Genomic DNA, 21,184 nt, shown 5'->3' with positions numbered 1-21,184 from the left:
TTACTAGCTAAGTAATCTTGGCCAAGTGATTCTGCTTAAGCCTTATAGTGGGGCTAGTAACTCTTACCTTTTTGTGAAAAATTAAATGGTAATATACTAAAGTGGTAATATACTAAGGTGGCTAAGCAATTAGTACTTTTATTAATTCTATACAATCTAGAAAGGTGCACAGAAGTATGTTCTTACAAAAAAAATCACTTAACAAGGACATTCAGAAAGCAATGTAACATACATTTAAAGACATAAATGGCATCATATTTTAAATGCTTGATATTTTACAACATCTGCCCTGTAAATACTTCAAAATGGCTTATGCTGAGGTCTTGCTGTAAGGTGATTTCTGGGGTTCTTGTGATAATTTTACAATAATTTTCTTTTAATATGTTTGTTTGGTAAGAACTTACTATATTTAGCATATAACAGCTATGGTATATATTTCAATATGTTAACATTTTTAACTCTAAAACCCACAGAAGTTTCATTAGGTTGCCTAATGACTCTTGAATTCAGTTTACAAATTATGTGATGCCTCAAATTATTCCAAGAAAATGTTAACTTGTAAAATAATTTTCTTTCAGAATATAAGACACATTTAACATACAGATTTTACAATAAAGTTTATTAGCTGTTCTCCTCTTTCTCATAAATGGAATGGATAATGTTCATAATTCTTTACAAACCAGTACTCATTTGTTCAAGAAACTGTAATGAGGAGGTTGTCAAAAACACATATTTAATAAGCAACTCCAAAAAAGCAATGGGAAGCCAAACAATATTATTAATATAAAAGACCAGAGAAATTGATTTCTGAAATTGTTACCTACTTTTCACTAAAATTTCTTAGTTGCTCACCATGAAGATTTATGCAACTATACTGCAGAGCAGCTATGAGAGATGAGAGGTGTGCAGACTGAGGGGAAAACACTTATACACATGAAGCTTTTGCCTGTTTGCCTATTAATGAAAGGAGAAGCTGAAGGAGAGGTGGAGACCAAATCCAAACCAATGTCAAGAACAAGGGTAACAACCAAAAAAATCCCACCCTCCCCCCAAAAACCCCCACAAAAAACCAACCAGGAACCATTTGAAAACTTTAGTAGAAGAGAGGAGAACATGCCCATGTTTTTACTCATAATGTAATTTTCCTAAAGGTTTCTTTCCACAACCACTGTATCCCCATTTTCACTTCATGTGATTAAGGAAGATAAAGTCTAGTCAATTAATATTTAATTTAAAAAACAAACAAAAAGAGTAGGTGGCAAAAGAAAAAAATATATTTTAAATATATATATGTTTATGTGTGTGCAACTATGTAAAGAAAATAATTCCCATAGTTACAGAGTTTAGTTAAAGAAAGTTTTATATATATTTATATATATATTTTTATTATAACAAAATAGTCAGTTATTGTGGGTAAAATAGTCATTAAAATCTGACCCCTAAGAAGACATTTAAAGTTTTAGACCATGAATTGGACTCCTTTCCCACTGCCATAATGATTACTATATCACCACTGTAATGTCTATTTTGTATTTATGTCTGACATTTTCTCAACCTTATGTGTAAAAGGTGAGCTCCCCTAGCACCTAAACACGGCCTCAGTTCAGAAAGTGTGATGATCATTATGTATGAACAACTCTTGTAAGACACTATAAATAGCGTTGCACAAAGAGGTTAAAAACATTTAAACACTTATTCCTAGCAAATCTATTGGGGAAAAAAAACCACAACTTCAAACAATAAAAGACTTTAAGAAGAATTCTTATAAAAACGAATATTCCTTGGGAAATTATAAAAGTTAACCCATTTAATTAATTTTGAAATTAAAAAACATGTATTTACCTTATTTGCCTCTAATGAAATATTTGCTTTGATAACTGAAGTCAATTGAGAAAAGGACTTGAGAGCTAATGTATTGGCCAAACCATGCTATTAAAGTTAAGCATGCATTGATGCTCAGAGATTACTGAATCACTGATCAAAACCACTTTTCTTTAATTTATACTAAAATTTGAAAAGAATGTATATAAAGCTTTTCTGAAAATCTCTTAAAGTTACTTTCCCTTAAACATTAAGGAATTGTACCACAATTTCCCCCTATCCCCAAATCCTATTAATAGCTGGTCAGGCCATTCCATCTTCATTCGTGAAAAATGGCCACAAACCAATTGTGACATAATACAGATGCTACAACTTGAAGGAGACACTAAGACGTCTAAAATAAGTGCAACTGCAGATGATGGTGAGTGGGACATGATTCAATATGGAGGAAGTACTGAAGACAGATTCCAGACGGAAAGGGCAAAGAAGTGTCAAAGAAAATGAGACTATGGAAAAAAGAAATAGAGAAACATCAGTCCTCATAACTTTTCTTTTGCTGGAACCCAAATGTAAGGACCAGACTGTTCTTCTATGATCTGCTTCACTTGGTTGTAAATGTCTTCCAGCGTATCTCCCTGTACAATAGCTGTAATGACAGAAACAAAATCAGAAATCTCCATTAAATGTCTATCTTCACCATTCAAATCACTGGTCAGTTAGAAGCTGCATTTTAGAAACAGTTATACATTCAGGAAGATATCATTTATGTATTATTTGCTTAGTAAAAACTGCTCATTTAATTGATTTTCCTATCTGTAAAGTATAAGAAATTTATCAAAAAGCAAGATTTGGTAATTTTTATTTTATTTGGGAAATATACACACTGAAGTATTTAGAGACAAGGGCATCTGTGCGCAACTTGAATATTTCAGAAAAATTTATAAGTGTGGTAAAATGTTAACATTTGGGGAATATGGGTGATAAGTGTATGAGAACTGCTGGTACTTATTCTTGTGATTTATCTGCAGGTCTGAAATTTAAAAACAAAAACAAAAATGCACAAGAGTAACACCATGATACTTAATAATACTTATATGAACTGAAAATATAAGCTAATCATTATTTCAAATGATGAAATAAACAACAACACAAACCTATCCAAAGAAACCTAAGGAGGTTTGGGGATTGGTGTGGTTACTGCTGTGGCTCAGGCCATAGCTATGGTGCAGCTTTGATCCCTGGTTTGGGAACTTCTGCATGCTCTGGTGTGGCAAAAAAAAAAAAAAAAAAAAAAAAAAAAAACCCAAAAAAACCCTAAGGAATAATTTACAAAATAAAATGAACAAGAGAAGATTATTTGCGAACTGCTACTCACTTTTTTAAAAAATAGTATCTTAAAATGGATCAAAATTTATAAAGGACAGGAGAAAAGTCACTTTCAGAGAAGAAATCAAGTCTCAATGTTTTCCTCTGGTCAAGTATGGATTATTCCTACGAATACTGTCCTTATCAATAACCTAAGAAACACTGAATTTTAAGATTCCTCATCACTATAGCCTAGATTAGATGAATTATTCTGAAAATGATAAGACATTATTACTACTGGCAAACATGGGCACAGTTCAAAATCCATTTTTTTTTTTCTTTTTTTTTAGGGCCGCATGTGCGGCATATAGAGGTTGCCAGGCTAGGGGTTGAACTGGAGCTGCAGCTGCTGCCCTATACCACAGCCACAGTAATGAGAGATCCGAGCTGCCTCTGCAACCTACACCGCAGCTCATGGCAATGCCAGATCCTTAAACCACTGAGTGGGACTAGGGATCGAACCTAAGTTCTCATGGATACTAACTGGGTTTGTTACCACTGACCCACAATGGGAACTTACAAAATTCACTTTGGTGGGTCAGTTTATATGGCGCCAAAGCAAAATTCTAACATAAAGGGCACTGCTATACATGATGCCAACCTGTGAAATGTTCAGTAAATTCTTGTTCCAGTTTCATGGCTCTCTCAAATGTCTTTCTGGCTTGTTCTTCTGTCAGACGCTTATTCATTTCCCTGTGCAAATAAATTTAGAAATTGGTAATTACATTATAATACCTTGGAAAAAAGATGGCAAAGGAGAGAAGATACATGTAAGATCATGAAAAGTTGAGAATCTTAATGTCATGAAAAACTATATTCAACAACCACTATGGAAAAGAAAACATATGGAGATACCTTAGAAAACTATACATAGAACTACCATATGACCCAGCAATCCCACTCTTGGGCATATATCCAGACAAAACTTTCCTTGAAAAAGATACATGCACCCGCATGTTCATTGTAGCACTATTCACAATAGTCAAGATATGGAAACAACCCCAAAATCCATCAACAGATGACTGGATTAGGAAGATGTGGTATATATACATATACACAATGGAATACTACTCAGCCATAAAAAAGAACAAAACAATGCCATTTGCAGCAACATCAACGGAGGTGAAGTAAGTCAGAAAGACAAATACCGTATGATTATCACTTATATCTGGAATCTAATATATGACACAAATGAACCTTTCCACAGAAAAGAAAATCATGAACTTGGAGAATGGACTTGTGGCTGCCAAGGCGGAGGGGGAGGGAGTGGGGTGGTTGGGGAGCTTGGGGTTAATAGATGCAGACTATTGCCTTTGGAATGGATAAGCAATGAGATCCTGATGTGTAGCACAGGGAATGATGTTTGTTGGTTATGATGGAGCATGATGTGAGAAAAAAGATGTATGTGTAACTAGGTCATCATGCTGTACAGTAGAAAATTGACAGAACACTGTAAACGAGCTATAATGAAAAAAAAATCGTTATATACATACATAAAAAAACTCCCTTGATTCCTTAAAAAAAAAACCCTATATTCAATCATTGAATATGTAGCTTTATACCTGAAATTACAGAAAGGTTTCAACACATTTCTGCACTAGCTCAAGACAGTAAAAAAACTGAGCATTAATTTGACAGTTTTGACTTTGATGAAAATTTCATATTAAACACTGACTTACAGATCTACCTACCAACTCATAGATAGTAAAGGGGATATATGAACTTATTAAATAATACCACGAGAAAGTGATCAGCAAAATATAGTCTGGGGAAAACTCTACAAAAGAAACGAGTTGGTTTCTTCAACAAAGAAACTGGAAAAAAAAAAAAAAAGATATTGAGGGGGAATCTGTAGATTGAAAGACTTAAACCAACTATCATGAATAGACTTTGCTTGGAACCTGATCCAAATAAACTGAAAAAATGAAACTTATGAAGCAGTCAAAAAAATGAACTATTTGATGATCTGGAGGAATTGCTGTTTCAGTGTGACATCACTGTGATTTTTTTAATAAGGAATTTTATCTTTCAAATATATACCAAGATATATGGATGAGATCACATAATGTCTTGGATTTGTTTCAAAATAATCCAGACTGGAGGGGTAAGGAGGTGGAGGGACAGATGAAACAAGATTGGTCATAGCTGATAATTACTGTTGCAGTTGGATGATGAGTATATGGAAGTTTGCTCTGTACTTAAAAGGGAAAAGCTTTCAATATTTCACTATCTCTGATAATTTATTAACCTTCATCCGATAAAGGAAAATTCCCTTCTAAGTTTACAAAATGCTTTTGTCATGAATAGATGTGAATTTTATCAAATGCTTTTTCTTCATTTATTAAAATGATCATGTCTTCCTAAAATCTGTTTATGTGGTTACACTACACTGATTTTTTTTCTTAATTGAAGTATGGTTGATTTGCAATATTGTGTTAGTTTCAGGTGTACAGAAAAGTACTCAGTTACTCTGTATACTTTTCAGATTATTTTCCATTATAGGTTATTATAAGACAGTGAATATAGTTCCTGGTGCTATACAGAAAGTCCTTGTTGTTTATCCCTTTTATATGTAGTAGTGTGTGTCTCTTAATCTTGAACACCCTAATGTATCCCCCCCCTCTACTTTCCCCTTTGGTAACTATAAGCGTAAGACTATGTTAGGGTTAGGGTTCACTGATTTTTAAAAATTAATTTAAAATTTTTGGTAAAATATATGCAATATAAGAGTTACTATTTTGGCTATTTTTTTAAGTTTCACTTCAGTGGCATTAGTACCTTCATATTGTTGTGCAAACATCACCATTATCTATCCCTAAAATTCATTTCATCTTGTAAAGACAAAACACTATTCCTACTAAAAATAATTCTTCATTCTTGCCTCCCCCTAGTTCCTGGCAACTACCATTTTACTTAGTGTCTCATAATTTTGACTCCTCTAAGTGCCTCATGTAAGTGGAATCACACAGTATTTGTCTTTTTGTGACTGGCTTACTTGAGTTAGCATAATGTTTGAAGGATTCATCCATGTCGTAACACAGTGCAGAATTTCCTTTTTTTGGTATGTGTATACCATATTTTTCTTATCCATTCATCTGTTGATGGACATTTAGTTTCTTTCATGTTTTAGCTATTATGAATAATGATATCACAGACATGAACCATCTCCAAATATCTCTTCAAGACTTATTTTTGGATTTCCTGTCATGGCTCAGCGGAAACGAATCTGACCAGCATCCATGAGGACACAAGTTTCAATCCCTGGCTTCACTAAGTGGGTTAAGGATCTGGCATTGACGTGAGCTGTGGTGTAGGTCACAGATGTGGTTCAGATCCTGCGTTGCTGTGGCTGTGGCGTAGGCCAGCAGTTGCAGCTCTGATTCTACCCCTAGCCTGGGAACCTCCATATGCCATGGGTGCGGCCCTAAAAAAAAAAGAAAAAAAAAAGGCCTTACTTATTTTGGGTATATACCCAGAAATGGAATTGCAGGATCATAGCTGGTACAATGCTAAGAGCAGAAATTAACCAAATTTAACAGTTCAAACTGTCCTCTAGAAGCTTCAAAACTTCAATGAACTCGTGAATTCCAAAATACAGTTGACCTTTGAACAATGTTGGGGTTAGAGGTGCCAACGCTCTACACAGTTGATAATTCACGTGTAACCTAACAGTCAGCCCTGATATACTGGTTCATCTGAACCCATGGTTCTGCATCCACAGATTCAATCAACTGCAGCCTGAGTAGGAATGCAGTATTAACTACTGAAAAAATCCATGTTTAAGTAGACCCAGTTCAAGCCTGCAATGTTCAAGGGTCAACTGTAGTTACATCAGACAGATTCTGCAAGTACAACTGTCTAGGTGGGGAGATGGATTCCTGGTGTTTCCTACTCCTTCTTCTCTCTAACTCCATCACTAATTAATTTTACATGTTAACCCAGCCTTGCATTCCTTAAATAAACCAACTTGACTGTTACATTTTATCTTATTAAAATGACTGCCTATATTTTGGTAAGGATTTTTGCATCTATATTGGTTTGTCACTTTCATTTCCTCTGAATTTTTGTCAGGTTTTGGTATTAAATTAATGCCCATAAAATTAAAGAATCTGTATAGGACTGTGTACACACAGGATTTGTATATAACTTCTTAGCTTTTGGCAGAATTCAGTAAGTCCTCTCAGCTGAATGTTTTATTTGTGGGATGGCTTTTTATAACAGAGTCAAGTTCTTCAGTAGGTACAGCCTTAGATTTTCTATTTCTTTAGATTTTTCTGAAGTATAATCACAAATGTATATCTTGATGAGTTTCCAGTAACTCACACTTAACCTGTATACCTGGTATGTAAGGTCAAGATACAGAACATTACACAAGTGCCTCAGAATCTGGGTGTGTTCACTTCAGTCACTAACCTATCCTCGAAGAGGATTTCTATAAGCAACAATTAAATTTGGGATCAGAGAGCAAATACATTTTTAGGTATCGAGTTTTTCCCTCCCTTCCTCCCTCCTCCTCTCTCTCTTTTTTTTTTAGGGTCACACCTGCAGCGTATGGAAGTTCCCAGGCTAGGGGCTGAATTAGAGCTGCAGCTGCCGGCCTACACTGTGGTCACAGCAACGCAGGATCCAAGCCATGTATGTGACATACACCACAGCTCAAGGCAACACTGCTGAGCAAGGGCAAGGACTGAACCTGCATCCTCACTAACCCACTGAGGCACAATAGGAACTCCTGTGTTAACATCTCTAATGTCTACTGGCTGTGTAGTGATATTCCTGTATTCATTCCTGATATTATTCATGCTTTAATTTTCTTTCCTTGATCTTTCTTTTTAATGATTTATATTATTTCCAAAAAATTTTTTTGATTTTGTTAATCTTTTCTATCATATATTTGTTTTTCCAGGCTACTACATCTGCCAAATTTATTTACTTGACAATTTTATTGAGTTCAAAACATTTATGAACTTATGTGATTTCTTCTTTGACCCATTCAGAATTTCCAAATATTTGAGGATTTTCTAGTGATATTTTAATTATTTATTTCTACTTTAATTTCATTCTCATCATGGAATATTAGTTTTTAATAATTTGAAATCTATGGCTTAGCATATAATTAGTTTTGGTAATTAAGTATACTTGAAATCAAGTTGTAAATTTTATAGATGTTGAATGCAATGGTCTACACACATCAGTTAGGTAAACCTTCTAATTTGTTGCTTTATATCCTTAGTGATTTTTTTCTCTGTTTTTCTCATTCTATTATTTTGTGGGTGATTTGTTAAGTTCACCCAGTATGACTATGGAATTATTATTTTTCATGTATAGTTGTTAATTTGTGTTTCAGATATTCTGAGACTCTGCTACTAAAAGGGCAAAACAAACATATAAATATATCTTCTTGATGGAGTGAACCTTTTACTTTTATGAATATCCCTCTTTACCTCTAGTAATACTTCTTCTTTTTAGGGCTGTCCCTGCAGCATATAGAAGTTTCCAGGTGAGGAGTTGAATCAGAGCTTCAGCTGCCAGCCTACACCCACAGCCATAGCAACGCGGGATCCAAGCCTCGTCTGAGACCTACACCGCAGCTCATGGCAATGCCAGATCCTTAACCCATTGAGCGAGGCCAGGGATCGAACCTGCATCCTCATGGCTACTAGTGAGGTTCTTAACCTGTTGAGCCACAAGAAGAACTCACATCTAGTAATACTTCTTACCTTAAAGTATACTTTGAAAGTAATATAAACCAGCCCAATCTGATTTTATGTTTGCATTGTATATGTCTTTTTTCTATTCTCTTTTGGATTTCCATAGATATTTCTATTTAAGATGTGTCTTATGAAAGCAGGTCAAAAAGATCCTCATGTGAGAGGTAATCTCTCTATACCTGAAGAAAAGAAGCATCCTTATCTCTGAAGATGCAGGGAAGTTGAGAGGAATTTGAAAGAATAGGACTAGTTTCCACTAGTTTACTACTTTCAGGTCATATTCTCTGATCCTATCATATTTTCCAATCACTCTCTACTCTTTATCTAACCTCGTATAAAAATGTTGAAGTTTAAACCATTTCTGTGGGTCTTCGTTTCCTGTGAAAGGTCCTATGTCACACATAACAAATAAATTTGCATGCTTTTCTCATTAATCTGTCTTTGGTTATAGAGGGCCAGCTGAAAACCTAGAACAGTAGAAGGTAAAGATTTTTTTTCTTTTCTACAAATGCAACATATACTATTTTTTATTCCTCTGTTCTGATAATTTTTGTCTTTTAAGTGGACCATTTACTCTAGTATTTAAGTAATGAAAACGCTTGGTTAATTTATACTCTTAATATCTGTATCCTCTTTGCCTCACTTGTACTATGTTTATATTTGCTCATTCCTCTCTTCTTTTTATATTTAAATTTTACTTTTTGTCCTCTCTTAGGTAAGTAGTTATACGTTATTTTATTCTCTTGATGGTTACCCAGAGCTGCATTTCCCAGCTAAGTAGGTACTAGACACATGTGACTATTTAAACTTAAATTTAAACTTAAAATACCTTAAACTTCAGTATATTAATGTAGATGATTATGATAGTTAATATCAAGAGTGCTTATTTAATCCTCACAACAACCCTCTGAGGAGGGCATACTATTATCTCCATTTTATAGATAAAAGAATTGAGATGTAAGAAGGGCAAGTAAATTACCCAATCTAATAAGTGATAGATGTGAGGTTGTGCCTTAGGTATTTACACTTACATGATATTTTCCATGGATTTGGGTTTAATAAAAATGGAGATTGGGTAAAGTTGTGCAATCTGTAATCTCTTTATGGCATTTCCAGACACATCAAGGATACAATGTTTGCCCTAAAACAGAGGGAATAGAGAAGAAAAACAAGTGAACCAAGTATTTTCCATTTTATCAACAGTACATTTCCTACAAGTACAAAATCTGAAATATGATATATATTTGGATCTTGTTTAAGCAAACCTGTCATTTCTACTATGAAGACAATGAATGATGACTATAGATAATTATTTTACCATTCTCAAACATTACATTTAAAAAGGAATGAAAATAGAGTCCCCGTATTCCCAGCTTTCGTAGATCAGTAACCTTTCAAAATGGCAAGCAATATGGGCTTCCTGTCTTTTATTTTGCTGAGAAAGGGCACTAAAAAATACCCTAAGCTACTATTTTACCATAGCCATCATTTCATAAAAGAATGTATGATCAAACAAAAAGGTAAAAGCCTAAGGTAAAGGAGAATCTTTACAAGTGAAAATTAAATAAATTTAAATTTGTAAAACCTCAATATTACTTTTCCTATTTTTCAATTTATTGGGGATCAGCAAAGACTTTATCACAAATTGGAGCATTTAGGAACCCCGGTTCTGAATTTAAGATACTTTCTTGACATGCTTAAATTCACTTCCAAAGGCCATTTAGATTTTTAATAAAGATGAGCATTTCAATGTTAAATCGGGTGGTATTTCTAATTTAATCAAATATTTCATTATAACACTTAAAATCAGATATGCCTCCATAATGCATCTTGTAATCTAAAGGGCATGAATCCACTTCACGGAATGATAATTTAAAGTTAGCAGGTGGAGTTCCTGTCGTGGCGCAGTGGTTAACGAATCCGACTAGGAACCATGAGGTTGCGGGTTCAATCCCTGCCCTTGCTCAGTGGGTTAACGATACGGCGTTGCCGTGAGCTGCAGTGTAGGTTGCAGACTCGGCTCGGATCCAGCATTGCTGTGGCTCTGGCATAGGCTGGTGGCTACAGCTTCGATTCGACCCCTAGCCTGGGAGCCTCCATATGCCGCGGGAGCGGCCCAAGAAATAGCAAAAAGACAAAAAAAAAAAAAAAAAAAAAAAAAGTTAGCAGGAATATTCAAAATAAATTTATGAATACTTCAAACATACAGAAAAGTAAATAAAATAATGGATACACATGTACCCACCATTTTCTTTTATCAGATATTACTATTTTACCTGATTGCTTAAGAAATTTAAAAAATGTTTACACTGGAAGCTTAACCACCCTGTATCACCTGCCCAATTCTGGGCTGTATCATGACAGAGAAAAAATTTAATATTTTATCTTTGCTTTATTTTATCCCCCTCTCTCTATAAGTACACAACAATTTAACAGTAAACTGCAGATGTAATACCTCTTATTTCTTAAAAACAAAGAGCACCTTTTAGATAACCACAGTATAATTTCAGTTGGCCATCTACTATCCTTTACTGCCAAAGAGAAAAAAAAAAATTTCTTGTTCCAGGATCCAATTCAGGATCACACATTACATTTAGTTGTGATATCTCTTTCATTTCCGTCAATCTAGCACATTACTTTAGTCTTTGTCTTTCATGATCTTGGTACTTCTGAAAAGCATGGAACATTTTTTGCAAAGAATATGCTTTAACCTGGGTTTACCTGATGTTTCCCATCAAGATGGTAGGATATACATTTTTGGTAGGAATACCACAGAAGTGATGTTCTATCCTTCTCGGTCCATTGTATGTGGAAGCGTATGATGTCTATTTTTCCCTTTACTGGTAATGTTAATTTTGATTACTTGTTAAAGGCTTTGTCAGATTTCAACACTGTAATATTATTTCCCTCTTATAACTGATAAGTATTTGGGGATGGATATGTTGAAACTATGTAACTACTAATTTTCTCATAAGATATTATTTACTCATTAATTTTACCATATAGTGATTCTTGCCTGAAACAATTACTGTAACAGTGATTCTCAAGAGATTTTCTAATTCCATCATTCTTTTTAATTACTACACATTCTAATAATGTAAGGCAAGTTTTCTATCCATTTATTTATTCATGTATTTATTTATACCCTTATGGACTGTTGGTTCTTATTCTCTATGTTATAATCAATTATCATCATTTATTTTAATATTCAAATTATCCCCAGGCATGGTCACTGGGGGGGGGCGCCCTATGGGGTTGGCTTTGATATCTTTTTGACATATTCATTTCATTCTTTAAGCACTTCCTTAATTTTCTGGCATAGCAAAACGTTCTAGGCTCATTTTATACTTTCCCAGTGGAATCAGTCATTACTCTGGATCTTTTTAATGGAGGATGGTATATAGAAGTCAAGATCTAGACATTGGATATTCTCATTATTTACCGAAGAGGCATCATTTTTAGGCCTTCTCCATGGACAGAGCAAGAGAATGTATACACACTCTATTTCTGTATCTATCTATATTAAGTTGCATGGGTTTATATTCATATCTCTAATTCCGATCCAATTATCACAGAATTGACTCTTTGTTTCCGTACTTGTAAAACCCCTTCTTTGACAGAAACCTAGCTCCCACTAATTGTCAATACATCAGTGTAGTTGCTCAACTCTAAAATATAGTTTCAGACCTGTTAGCCTTCAGCACTCTGAAAAACAAACCTACCAATCAGAGTTCAATATCTGTTCACAAGTTTTCCCTGTCTTCAAGGATTCTTGGGATTAAGACTTCTCTGCTCTCTTTCCCTCTTCAATGCAGTTATTGGAAAATTAATTTGAAAATAATGATTTGAAATACAGTTAGACTAATTTAGTTTGTATATCATCTTGCTTTTCTTACATCTTCCCTTTTTGTTTTTTTGAATATACAAAATGTTAACATAGTTCTAAGTCAAAATTATACAAAAAAGTAGTTGGAGAAGTGTCATCCCTTCTACCTCAATCCTAATTTCCCATCCTTTCCACTCCTCCCTCTGCAGATAATTGATCTCATTAGTTACTGATTTATCATTTTTACATCTTATTTTGGTGTAAACTGTGTATGTATGTATATATATATTTTGTCTTTTTAGGGCTGCACCTAGCAGCATATGGAGGTTCCCAGGCTAGGGGTCCAATCGGAACTGTAGCCGCTGGCCTCGGTACCATATCCACAGCATCTGCGACCTACAACACAGCTCACGGCAAGACCCTATCCATAACCCACTGAGTGAGGCCAGGGATTGAACCTGTGTCCTCACAGATACTACTCAGACTCATTTCCGCTGACCCATGACGGGAACTCCGTATTTACATCTTTTGTCTATATTCTATTAGATTCTTAGTCTCTATTCCATCAATTGTTGAGTTTAAATATTTTGGAAACATCAGCCCTTTGCTTGCAATTTTTTTCTGTTGTTCTTTGACACTGGTAATCATGTTTTCTAACAGTTTTTGGAAGTTTTTTTTTTTTGCCAAGCAAAAATCTTTTTATTTTCATGTGCTCAAAATTATCTTTTATTTTACCTGAATTTTGACTCGAAGTTAAAAAAACCTTCCCTATGTCTGGGTTATATTTTCTTCTTTCAATTGTATTAGAATCAATTTTTGTGTATGGTGTGAAGTATGGCTCTAATTTCTCTTTGCCCAGTTGTTCCAGCTGTATTTATTAAAATGCCTCCCCCCCTTGATTTTCAGGGTTGCACCTGTGGCATACGGAAGTTCCCAGGCTAGGGGTCGAATCAGAGCCAGCCACAGCCACCGGGGATCTGAGCTGTGTCTGTGACCTACATCACAGCTCACAGCAACGTCGGAACCTTAACCCACTGAGCAAGGCTGGGGATCAAACCCGTATCCTCATGGGTACTAATCAGATTTGTAACCTGCTGAGCCACAACAGAAACTCCCCAAAAGCCCATTAAAAGCTCCAGTGATTTGAGATTGCACCTTTATCATATATTTTCATACGTATTTGGGTCTTTCCTAGATTCTCTTTTCTATTTCTACTGCTCTGTCTGTCCTATTCATGGGCCAGTAGCACACTGTTTTATTTTATTTTTTCTTTTTAGGCTGCACCTAAGGTATAAGGAAGTTCCCAGGCTGGGGTGGAATCGGAGCTGCAGCTGCCAGCCTACATCACAACCACAGCAATGCAGGATCTGAGCAGCATCTGCAATCTACATCACAGCCTATGGCAATGCTGGATCCTTAACCCATTGAGTGAGGCCAGGGAATGAACTCACATCCTCATGGATACTAGTTGGGTTCTTAACCAACTGAGCCACGATGGGAACTCTCAGCACACTGTTTTAATTAAGACACTTTATAGTATTCTTTAATATTTGGTACTGCTAGAATCTCTTGTAGCTTTTCTTTTTGTGTTGCCCTGGCTTCACACATGAACTTCAATTCTGTTTGTCCAACCCCATAAAAAAATTGGTAGTTATTTTTATCAGGATTGTATTCATAGATAAATCAGCTTAGACAGAGCTAGCAACTGTACAATGTTAAACTGTTATAGCTAAGAACAAGAGATGCCTTTCCATTTGTTCAGCTCTAATAATCTGTACTTTAGGAGTGTTTTACAGATTTCCTCAGGATAAGTCTGCATATTTTTTCTTTTTTTGTCTTTTGTCTTTTTAGGGCCGCACCTGCGGCATATGGCGTTTCCCAGGCTAGAGGTTGAATCAGAGCTGTTGCTGCTGGCATACGGCAGAGTCACAGCAATGCCAGATCTGAGCCACATTTGCAACCTACATCACAGCTCAAGGCAATGCCGGATCCTTAACGTACCAAGCAAGGTCAGGGATTAAACCTGCAACCTCATGGTTCCTAGTTGGATTCGTTTCCACTGTGCCAAGATGGGAACTCCCTAAGTCTGCATATTTCTTATTAAGTTTACTAAATATTTTATCTTCTATTTCTTATAAATGGGGTTTTCTTTATCATTATCTTCTGATTACTGTTCATGTAAATGAAAGCTATTAATCTCTGCATAGTGATATTATAATAATACTATACTTTAGCTTTTTCATTTTATGTCTAATTTTTTAATGAACTTATATTTTACAAAATAAATTTTATGATAGATTTTGTATGGTTTCCAGGTATACTGTATTATCTGAAAAAAAGAGAGTTTACTTCTTTTCCAATTCTAATACCTCTAATTGATTTCTATTGTCTACAAGCTTTGACTAATACTTTTGAGTAGTAATAGAGATAAGCGCAAAACATGCTTGCCTTGCTCCTCACCATAATGCAACTGCTTCAATGTTTCTCACATTAAGGATTTTTTTCTTTTTTTCCTTTTTTTGGTTTCTAGGGCTACACCTGCAGCATATGGAAGTTCCCAGGCTAGGGGTCAAAAGGAACTGCAGGTGCCAGCCTATACCACAGCCACATCCTCATGGATACTAGTCGGGTTCATTACTGCTGAGCCACAATGGGAACTCCACATTAAGGATTTAAAATGAAGAATATTCATCTATTCATCTCAATCTCTTTTTATCTTCAAAAAAAATGACAACGATCTATTTTTGATTCCCCTCCCAAACCCCAAGAAGGCACCGAATGTTAGCAAAAGCTTTTCAGGCATCTATGAGAATGTATGATTTTTCTTTTTGGATCTGTTGATGTGCTAGATTACATTATTGGATTTCCTAATATCAGCTGATTTTAAATTCCTTTAATCCCATTTGGTCATGCACATTATTTTTGCAATGTGGTATTGGATTCTGTTTATTAAAGTACTTAACCCCCCCTTTTTCTTTTTTGGCTGCGTTTGCAGCATGTGGAAGTCCTGGGCCAGGGGATCTAACCTACACCAAGCAGTGACCTGAGCCACAGTAGTGACAAAACGCTTCTGTATCAATATTTATCAGTGATATTGGTCTATAATTTTCAGTCTTCATCAGGTTTAGATATCAATATCAGACTTGCTTCATAAAAATAATGTTCTCAAACAGTATTTATAGAGCTTAAGAATAATCTAAATAACCCTTTAAGATTTGATAGAATTCCCTCATAAAGTCATCTAGGCCTGATGTTTTTTGTGGGATAGTTCCCTGATAACCTGCCATATTTCTTCTAAAGATTTCTTTTTCCTATAGAAAACTTTCCATCTCTAATAGGTCAATTTTGGTAAACTGTTTTTTCCAGGAAATTATCCATCTCAACCAAGTTTTTAATTTTATTTATAAAAGATAGGCAATGTAGTCTTTTAAGATTTCATAATATTTCAATTGTTATGTCTTACTGTCATTACTTGTGCCTGTTATTTGTGATTTTCCCTTAAAAATGTTCAGGTTAGCTAGTAGTTTGTCTATTGCGTTATTTCATTTTTTAATATTTTATTAAAAAAATTTTTTTATGACCATACCTGCAGCAAATGAAAGTTTCCTGGGCTAGGGACTGAACCCAAGCTGCAGTTGTGACCTATGCTGTAGCTGTAGCAATGCTGGATCCTTTAACCCAGTGCACTGGGCTGTGGATGGAACCCATGCCTTCACAGCAACCTGAGCTACTGCAGTCGGATTCTCAACCCACTGAACCACAGTGGGAACTCCTGTTATTTCTTTTTAGATTTGTTTTTCTACCTTAATTTCTTAAAAAGTCTTTTTTGTTAATTATTTTTATTATAAGGAATATATGCAAGCCACAAAAAATTTAAGTAGTTCAGAAAGCATATAAAGTTCTGTTCTCCCCCAAAGCACTAGGAGGACTGTCAGTTACAAAAAAAAGGGTCCAAGTTCCCACTGTGGTTCAGCAGAAATGAACCCAACTAGTATCCCATGAGGACACGGGTTTGATCCCTGGCCTCGCTCAGTGGGGTAAAGGATCCGGTGTTGCTTTGAGCTATGGCTGCAGATGCAGCTTGGATCTGGCATTGCTGTAGCTGTGCCTGTGGCTGTGGTGTAGGCCGGCAGCTACAGCTCTGATTTGACCCCTAGCCTGAGAACTTCCATATGCTGTGGGTGCTTCCTGAAAAAGACAAAAAAAAAAAAAAAAAGAAAAAAAAGGGCTCAATTAAGGCACAGCTGACACACAATAAACTGTAGGCATTTAAAGTATACAATTCGTTAAGTTTTAACACGTGCATACACCTTGAAATCATCACCATGATCAAAACAATAAATATATTAACCACCCCCAAGTTTCATGCCTCTTTGTAACCTTTCCTTTCCATCTCCAAGCAACCACTAGTCTGTTTTTTATTACTGTAGCTTAGTTTGAAATTTCTAAAACTTTATAGGAGTTAAATTATTCTTTATGAAGTCCTTTATTACCTGGCTTCCTTTACTCAGCCTAACTGCTTTTGGATTTATCCATGTTGTTATGTATACCAATAGTGTACTACTTTTTATTGCTGAGTATTATTGTTACAAGAACATGCCATAATTTATTCATCCATTCACCAGTTGAGGCACATTTGGATTTTCACCCCCAGTATTTGCCCATTATAAAGAGATGTTATGAATATTCATGCACAAGTCTTTGTACGGACATAAGCTTTCTTTACTCCTATCAAAACTTGGTAAAGGTCATTTTAAAAACTAGCCATTCCAATGGGTATATAGTGGCTCCTCATCATGGTTTTAATCTGCGTTTATCTAATGACTGTGCTGGAATATATTTACATGTGCTTACTGGCCATTTAAACCTTTGTCCATTTTAAAATTGAGTTGTCTTTATTATTGTGAGGAGAGAATTCTTTATATATTCTGGATATAGTCTTTTGGGAAATACAGGTTTTGAAAATATTTTCTTCTAATTTATGGCTTGTCTTTTTATTCTCTTAACAGTGTTTCCCCCCCACCCAAGAGTAAAAGTTTTCATTTTGATGAAGTCTAATTTAATTTGTCTATTTATTTTTCTTTTATGGATTGTGCTTTTGGTATATTATCTTAGAAATCTTTGCCAAACCCAAAGTCATGAAGATTTTTTCCTATGGTTTCTTCTTTAGGCTTATAAGTTTCAGTATTCACATTTAGGATCTATTTTGAGTTAATTTCCTTTTTAAAGAAATATTTTTATGGCCGCACCTGTGGCATATGGAGCTTCCCAGGCTGGGGGCTGAACTGGAGCTGTAGCTGTGGCCTACACCACAGACAAAGCAGCACTGGATCTGAGCCACATCTGCGATTCACGTCGCAGCTTGCGGCATTGCCAGATCCTTAACCCACTGAACAAGGCCAGGGATAGAACCTGCATCCTCATGGATGCTTGTCAGGTTCGTTACCGCTAAGCCACAAAGGGAACTCCCATACTGACTGGATTACTATATTTTAAAAAATCTCAAAATCAAGTAGTGTGAGCACTTCAGCTTTTTTTCTTTTTTGAGGTTATTTTGGCTACTCTAGATCCTTTGCATTTCCATATGAACATTAGTATTATTAGCATGTCAATTTCCACAGAAAGATATGCTGGGACTCTTGATTGAGGTTGTAAGGTGCCTACAGCTTAAGTGGAGAAAACTGATATATAAACAATATTGAGCCTTCTAATCCATAAACATAGTATATCACTTCATTTATCTAGATCTTCTTTGACTCTCTCAGTAATCTGTGTACTGGTCTGCAATTCTTTTGGTCAGATTTATCTCTAAGTATTTAATATTTTTAATGCTAATATTTTTCAAAATTTCTACTTATTTATTTATTGTCCTTTTAGGGCCACATCCACAGCATACGGAAGTTACTAGGCTAGAGGCTGAATTGGATGCTGCTCATGGCAATGCCAGACCCTTAATCCACAGAGTAAGGCTAGGGATCAAAACCATATCCTCATGGATGCTAGTCGGGTTCGTTACTGCTGAGCCACAATGGGAACTTCTCAAAATTTCATTTTATGATTGGTCTAGTATATAGAAATACAACTGATTTTTGTATATAGATCAGTACTGTAGCCTTACATTTTGCTAAACTTATTTGTTCTAGTAGTACTTTTTTTTTGGTAGCGTGTATCAGATTTTTTATGCAGACAATCATGTTGCTTGCAAATAAAGGCAATTTTACTTCTTCCTTTCCAATCTGGATGACTTTTATTTCTTTTTCTTGCTTTACTGCACTGGGTAGAACCTCTAGTATAATGATGAAAACAAGTGGTGAGAGTGGATATCCTTGAAATGTTTCTGATTTTAGGGAGAACCACTGGGTTATCATTAAGTATGATGACAGCTGTAGTGTTTTTGGAATGTTATTTTTCAGTTTGAGCAAATTCTTTCCTATTACTAGTCTGTGGAGAGTTTTCCTCAGGGATGGATGCTGGATTTTGTCAAATGCTTCTTCTAAACTATGTAGATAATCACATGGGTCTCCTTTTTTAGTTTAATATTGTAACTTACACTGACTGCTCTTCTCATGTTTAAATTTACCTTGCATTCACTGGATAAACTATATGTTATGGTCATGATATAGTGTTTCTATACTGTTAGATCAAATTTGTAAAATTTTTATTTAGAAATTCTGTATGGAAATAGTTAAATCACAACAAACACTTTTAAATAAAATCTTATTCACTTTAAATTTTTAAAATTTGGCCTCTGACGAAAAAACGGCTGCAGAAAAACATTTTAATACAAAATGAAATAAAATTAACTTTCCTCAGGCTGAACAGCCCTTGATTTGGTGGCAGGATCCATTAACAAACGTCTGGTCCCTGGGAAACCTTACTACATGGGGTAGGGGATATGCTTGTATTTCACCGGGTCATGGATTACAACCTGTTTGGATTCCATCAAGAAGAATCAAACCGTATCATGAATGAGCCAGTGAAGCATCCCTTGACTCCAGACCCCAGAAGAAGGATGATGGACGAGAACATACTGAAGAGACCCAGATTCATGATTTGGGATCCAGAGCTGCCCACCACGGATATAGCAACGATGTCTGTGACAACAACTCGTGTGTCGCTGCCACAAACCCGAAGGGCTCATCTTCCCACTTGGGGTCAGATCAAACATCTAACTCAAGAAGCCAAAAATCTACTGAGAAGGAAAGCCTCTCACTCCAAATATGGTCCTAGCTGTCTTTACTTTGGTTTCTATTGCAGTGAGTATTCCCTTAGCAGCATTGAGAGAAACTAATCATACCTATTGGGCCTATGTCCCCAATCTTCATTTATTGAGACCTGTGGAATGGGGTGAGGCTCCAGTGCATATATTTATCTATTAATGATTTCTCCTGGGTCCCTGGGCTGGAGGATGACAAACTGCCCTATTTTAAAAAAAAGAAGGGATACCTTTTAATCAAATTTTAAAGTTTAAAAATTGGCTGATTTGTATTGGAAAAGAAAATTTAAAAATTTAAAGAAAATTTATATTTATAAGTCCTGAACCTCAAATGTGGCTTTCAGGAAATTTAAATATACCCACTAGTGAAGATTTACATTTAGTTACAGGCTGGAGTTTCGCTTACCGTCAGGTAAAACCAGTTAATATGGGGATGCCTGACAGGACTTTAGGTCTCTTAAAAAGGACAGATAACTTCAAGAGAATGAAAAATCAAATTCATTGGAATATATGCAGGGCAATGGAGGGGGTCATACTGCTTAATGGTTCCTATGGAACTGTATGGGATTGGTCCCCTAAGGGGAAGCCGATTCCTGTCTGTATGGGCCATCAACCTCTGTGTTCTGTTAATGAATTACTCTCCAGCCAATCAGACCAACAAAAAATAATAATTAAAGCCAAAAGCCCCATATGTTGGAAAGATTCAGGCCTTGTGCCTCCCTATCCTCAATTTGATAATAGCAAGTCTCAAACTGACTTGTGGAAGATTACTCTTAACTTTAAAAATACTCAAACCTGGGATGGAAATTATACTTATAAAAAGTCAAAAAGGAAAATCAACTAATCTTTTACTTCTTATTGTGTTACTCCCTATGAGTATAATTCTAGTGTAACATCATGGAAACAAATTAAGAGACATTTATGAGGTCACTTGGTTAAGTTGACTCTGGATATATAAAAACTGCAGACTAGAGTCCTGAGTATTCAAAAGGCCTCTCTACAAAATATACCTCATAAAGAGGTATTAGATATTATTCTAAAAGATTTAAAAATAACTAATCCTTCAAAATGGTTTAAAGATTTTGAAAGATTTTGGTGGAGGAATAATCTGATGATTAATTGCATTTCTAGGATTCTTAATAATTTTCTATTTAGTCTATAGATGCACAAAGCGAACAATCCAAGAAGTAATGAGGAAAGAAGTTACAAGATCTACTTTTGTCCTCCTGCAAAAACAAAAAGGGG

At 35.4% G+C, this 21,184-nt stretch overlaps 1 protein-coding gene across 30 annotated transcripts in view; it reads right to left on the bottom strand.

Moving 5' to 3' along the window:
• The window catches only part of DLG1 (discs large MAGUK scaffold protein 1), a 264,950-nt gene continuing 244,357 nt past the window's right edge, over positions 592-21,184 (bottom strand). For 22 of the 30 annotated variants that reach the window (XM_021070096.1, XM_021070094.1, XM_021070092.1 and 19 more), the window contains 3 exons: positions 9,929-10,038; positions 3,788-3,879; positions 592-2,467 (listed from right to left, as the gene is read on the bottom strand). In XM_021070096.1, the coding sequence (XP_020925755.1) occupies positions 2,361-2,467; positions 3,788-3,879; positions 9,929-10,038 (309 nt within the window). In that variant the 3' untranslated portion in view covers positions 592-2,360. The remainder of the gene's footprint in view (positions 2,468-3,787; positions 3,880-9,928; positions 10,039-21,184) is intronic. The other 8 variants (XM_021070100.1, XM_021070106.1, XM_021070111.1 and 5 more) reach the window with 2 other exon arrangements.

This window comes from Sus scrofa, chromosome 13, assembly GCF_000003025.6.
Source record: "Sus scrofa isolate TJ Tabasco breed Duroc chromosome 13, Sscrofa11.1, whole genome shotgun sequence".
In the NCBI taxonomy this organism is placed as follows: domain Eukaryota; kingdom Metazoa; phylum Chordata; class Mammalia; order Artiodactyla; family Suidae; genus Sus; species Sus scrofa.
Note: the sequence above shows the minus strand (reverse complement) of the source record. Positions and strands in the feature narration are given on the sequence as shown.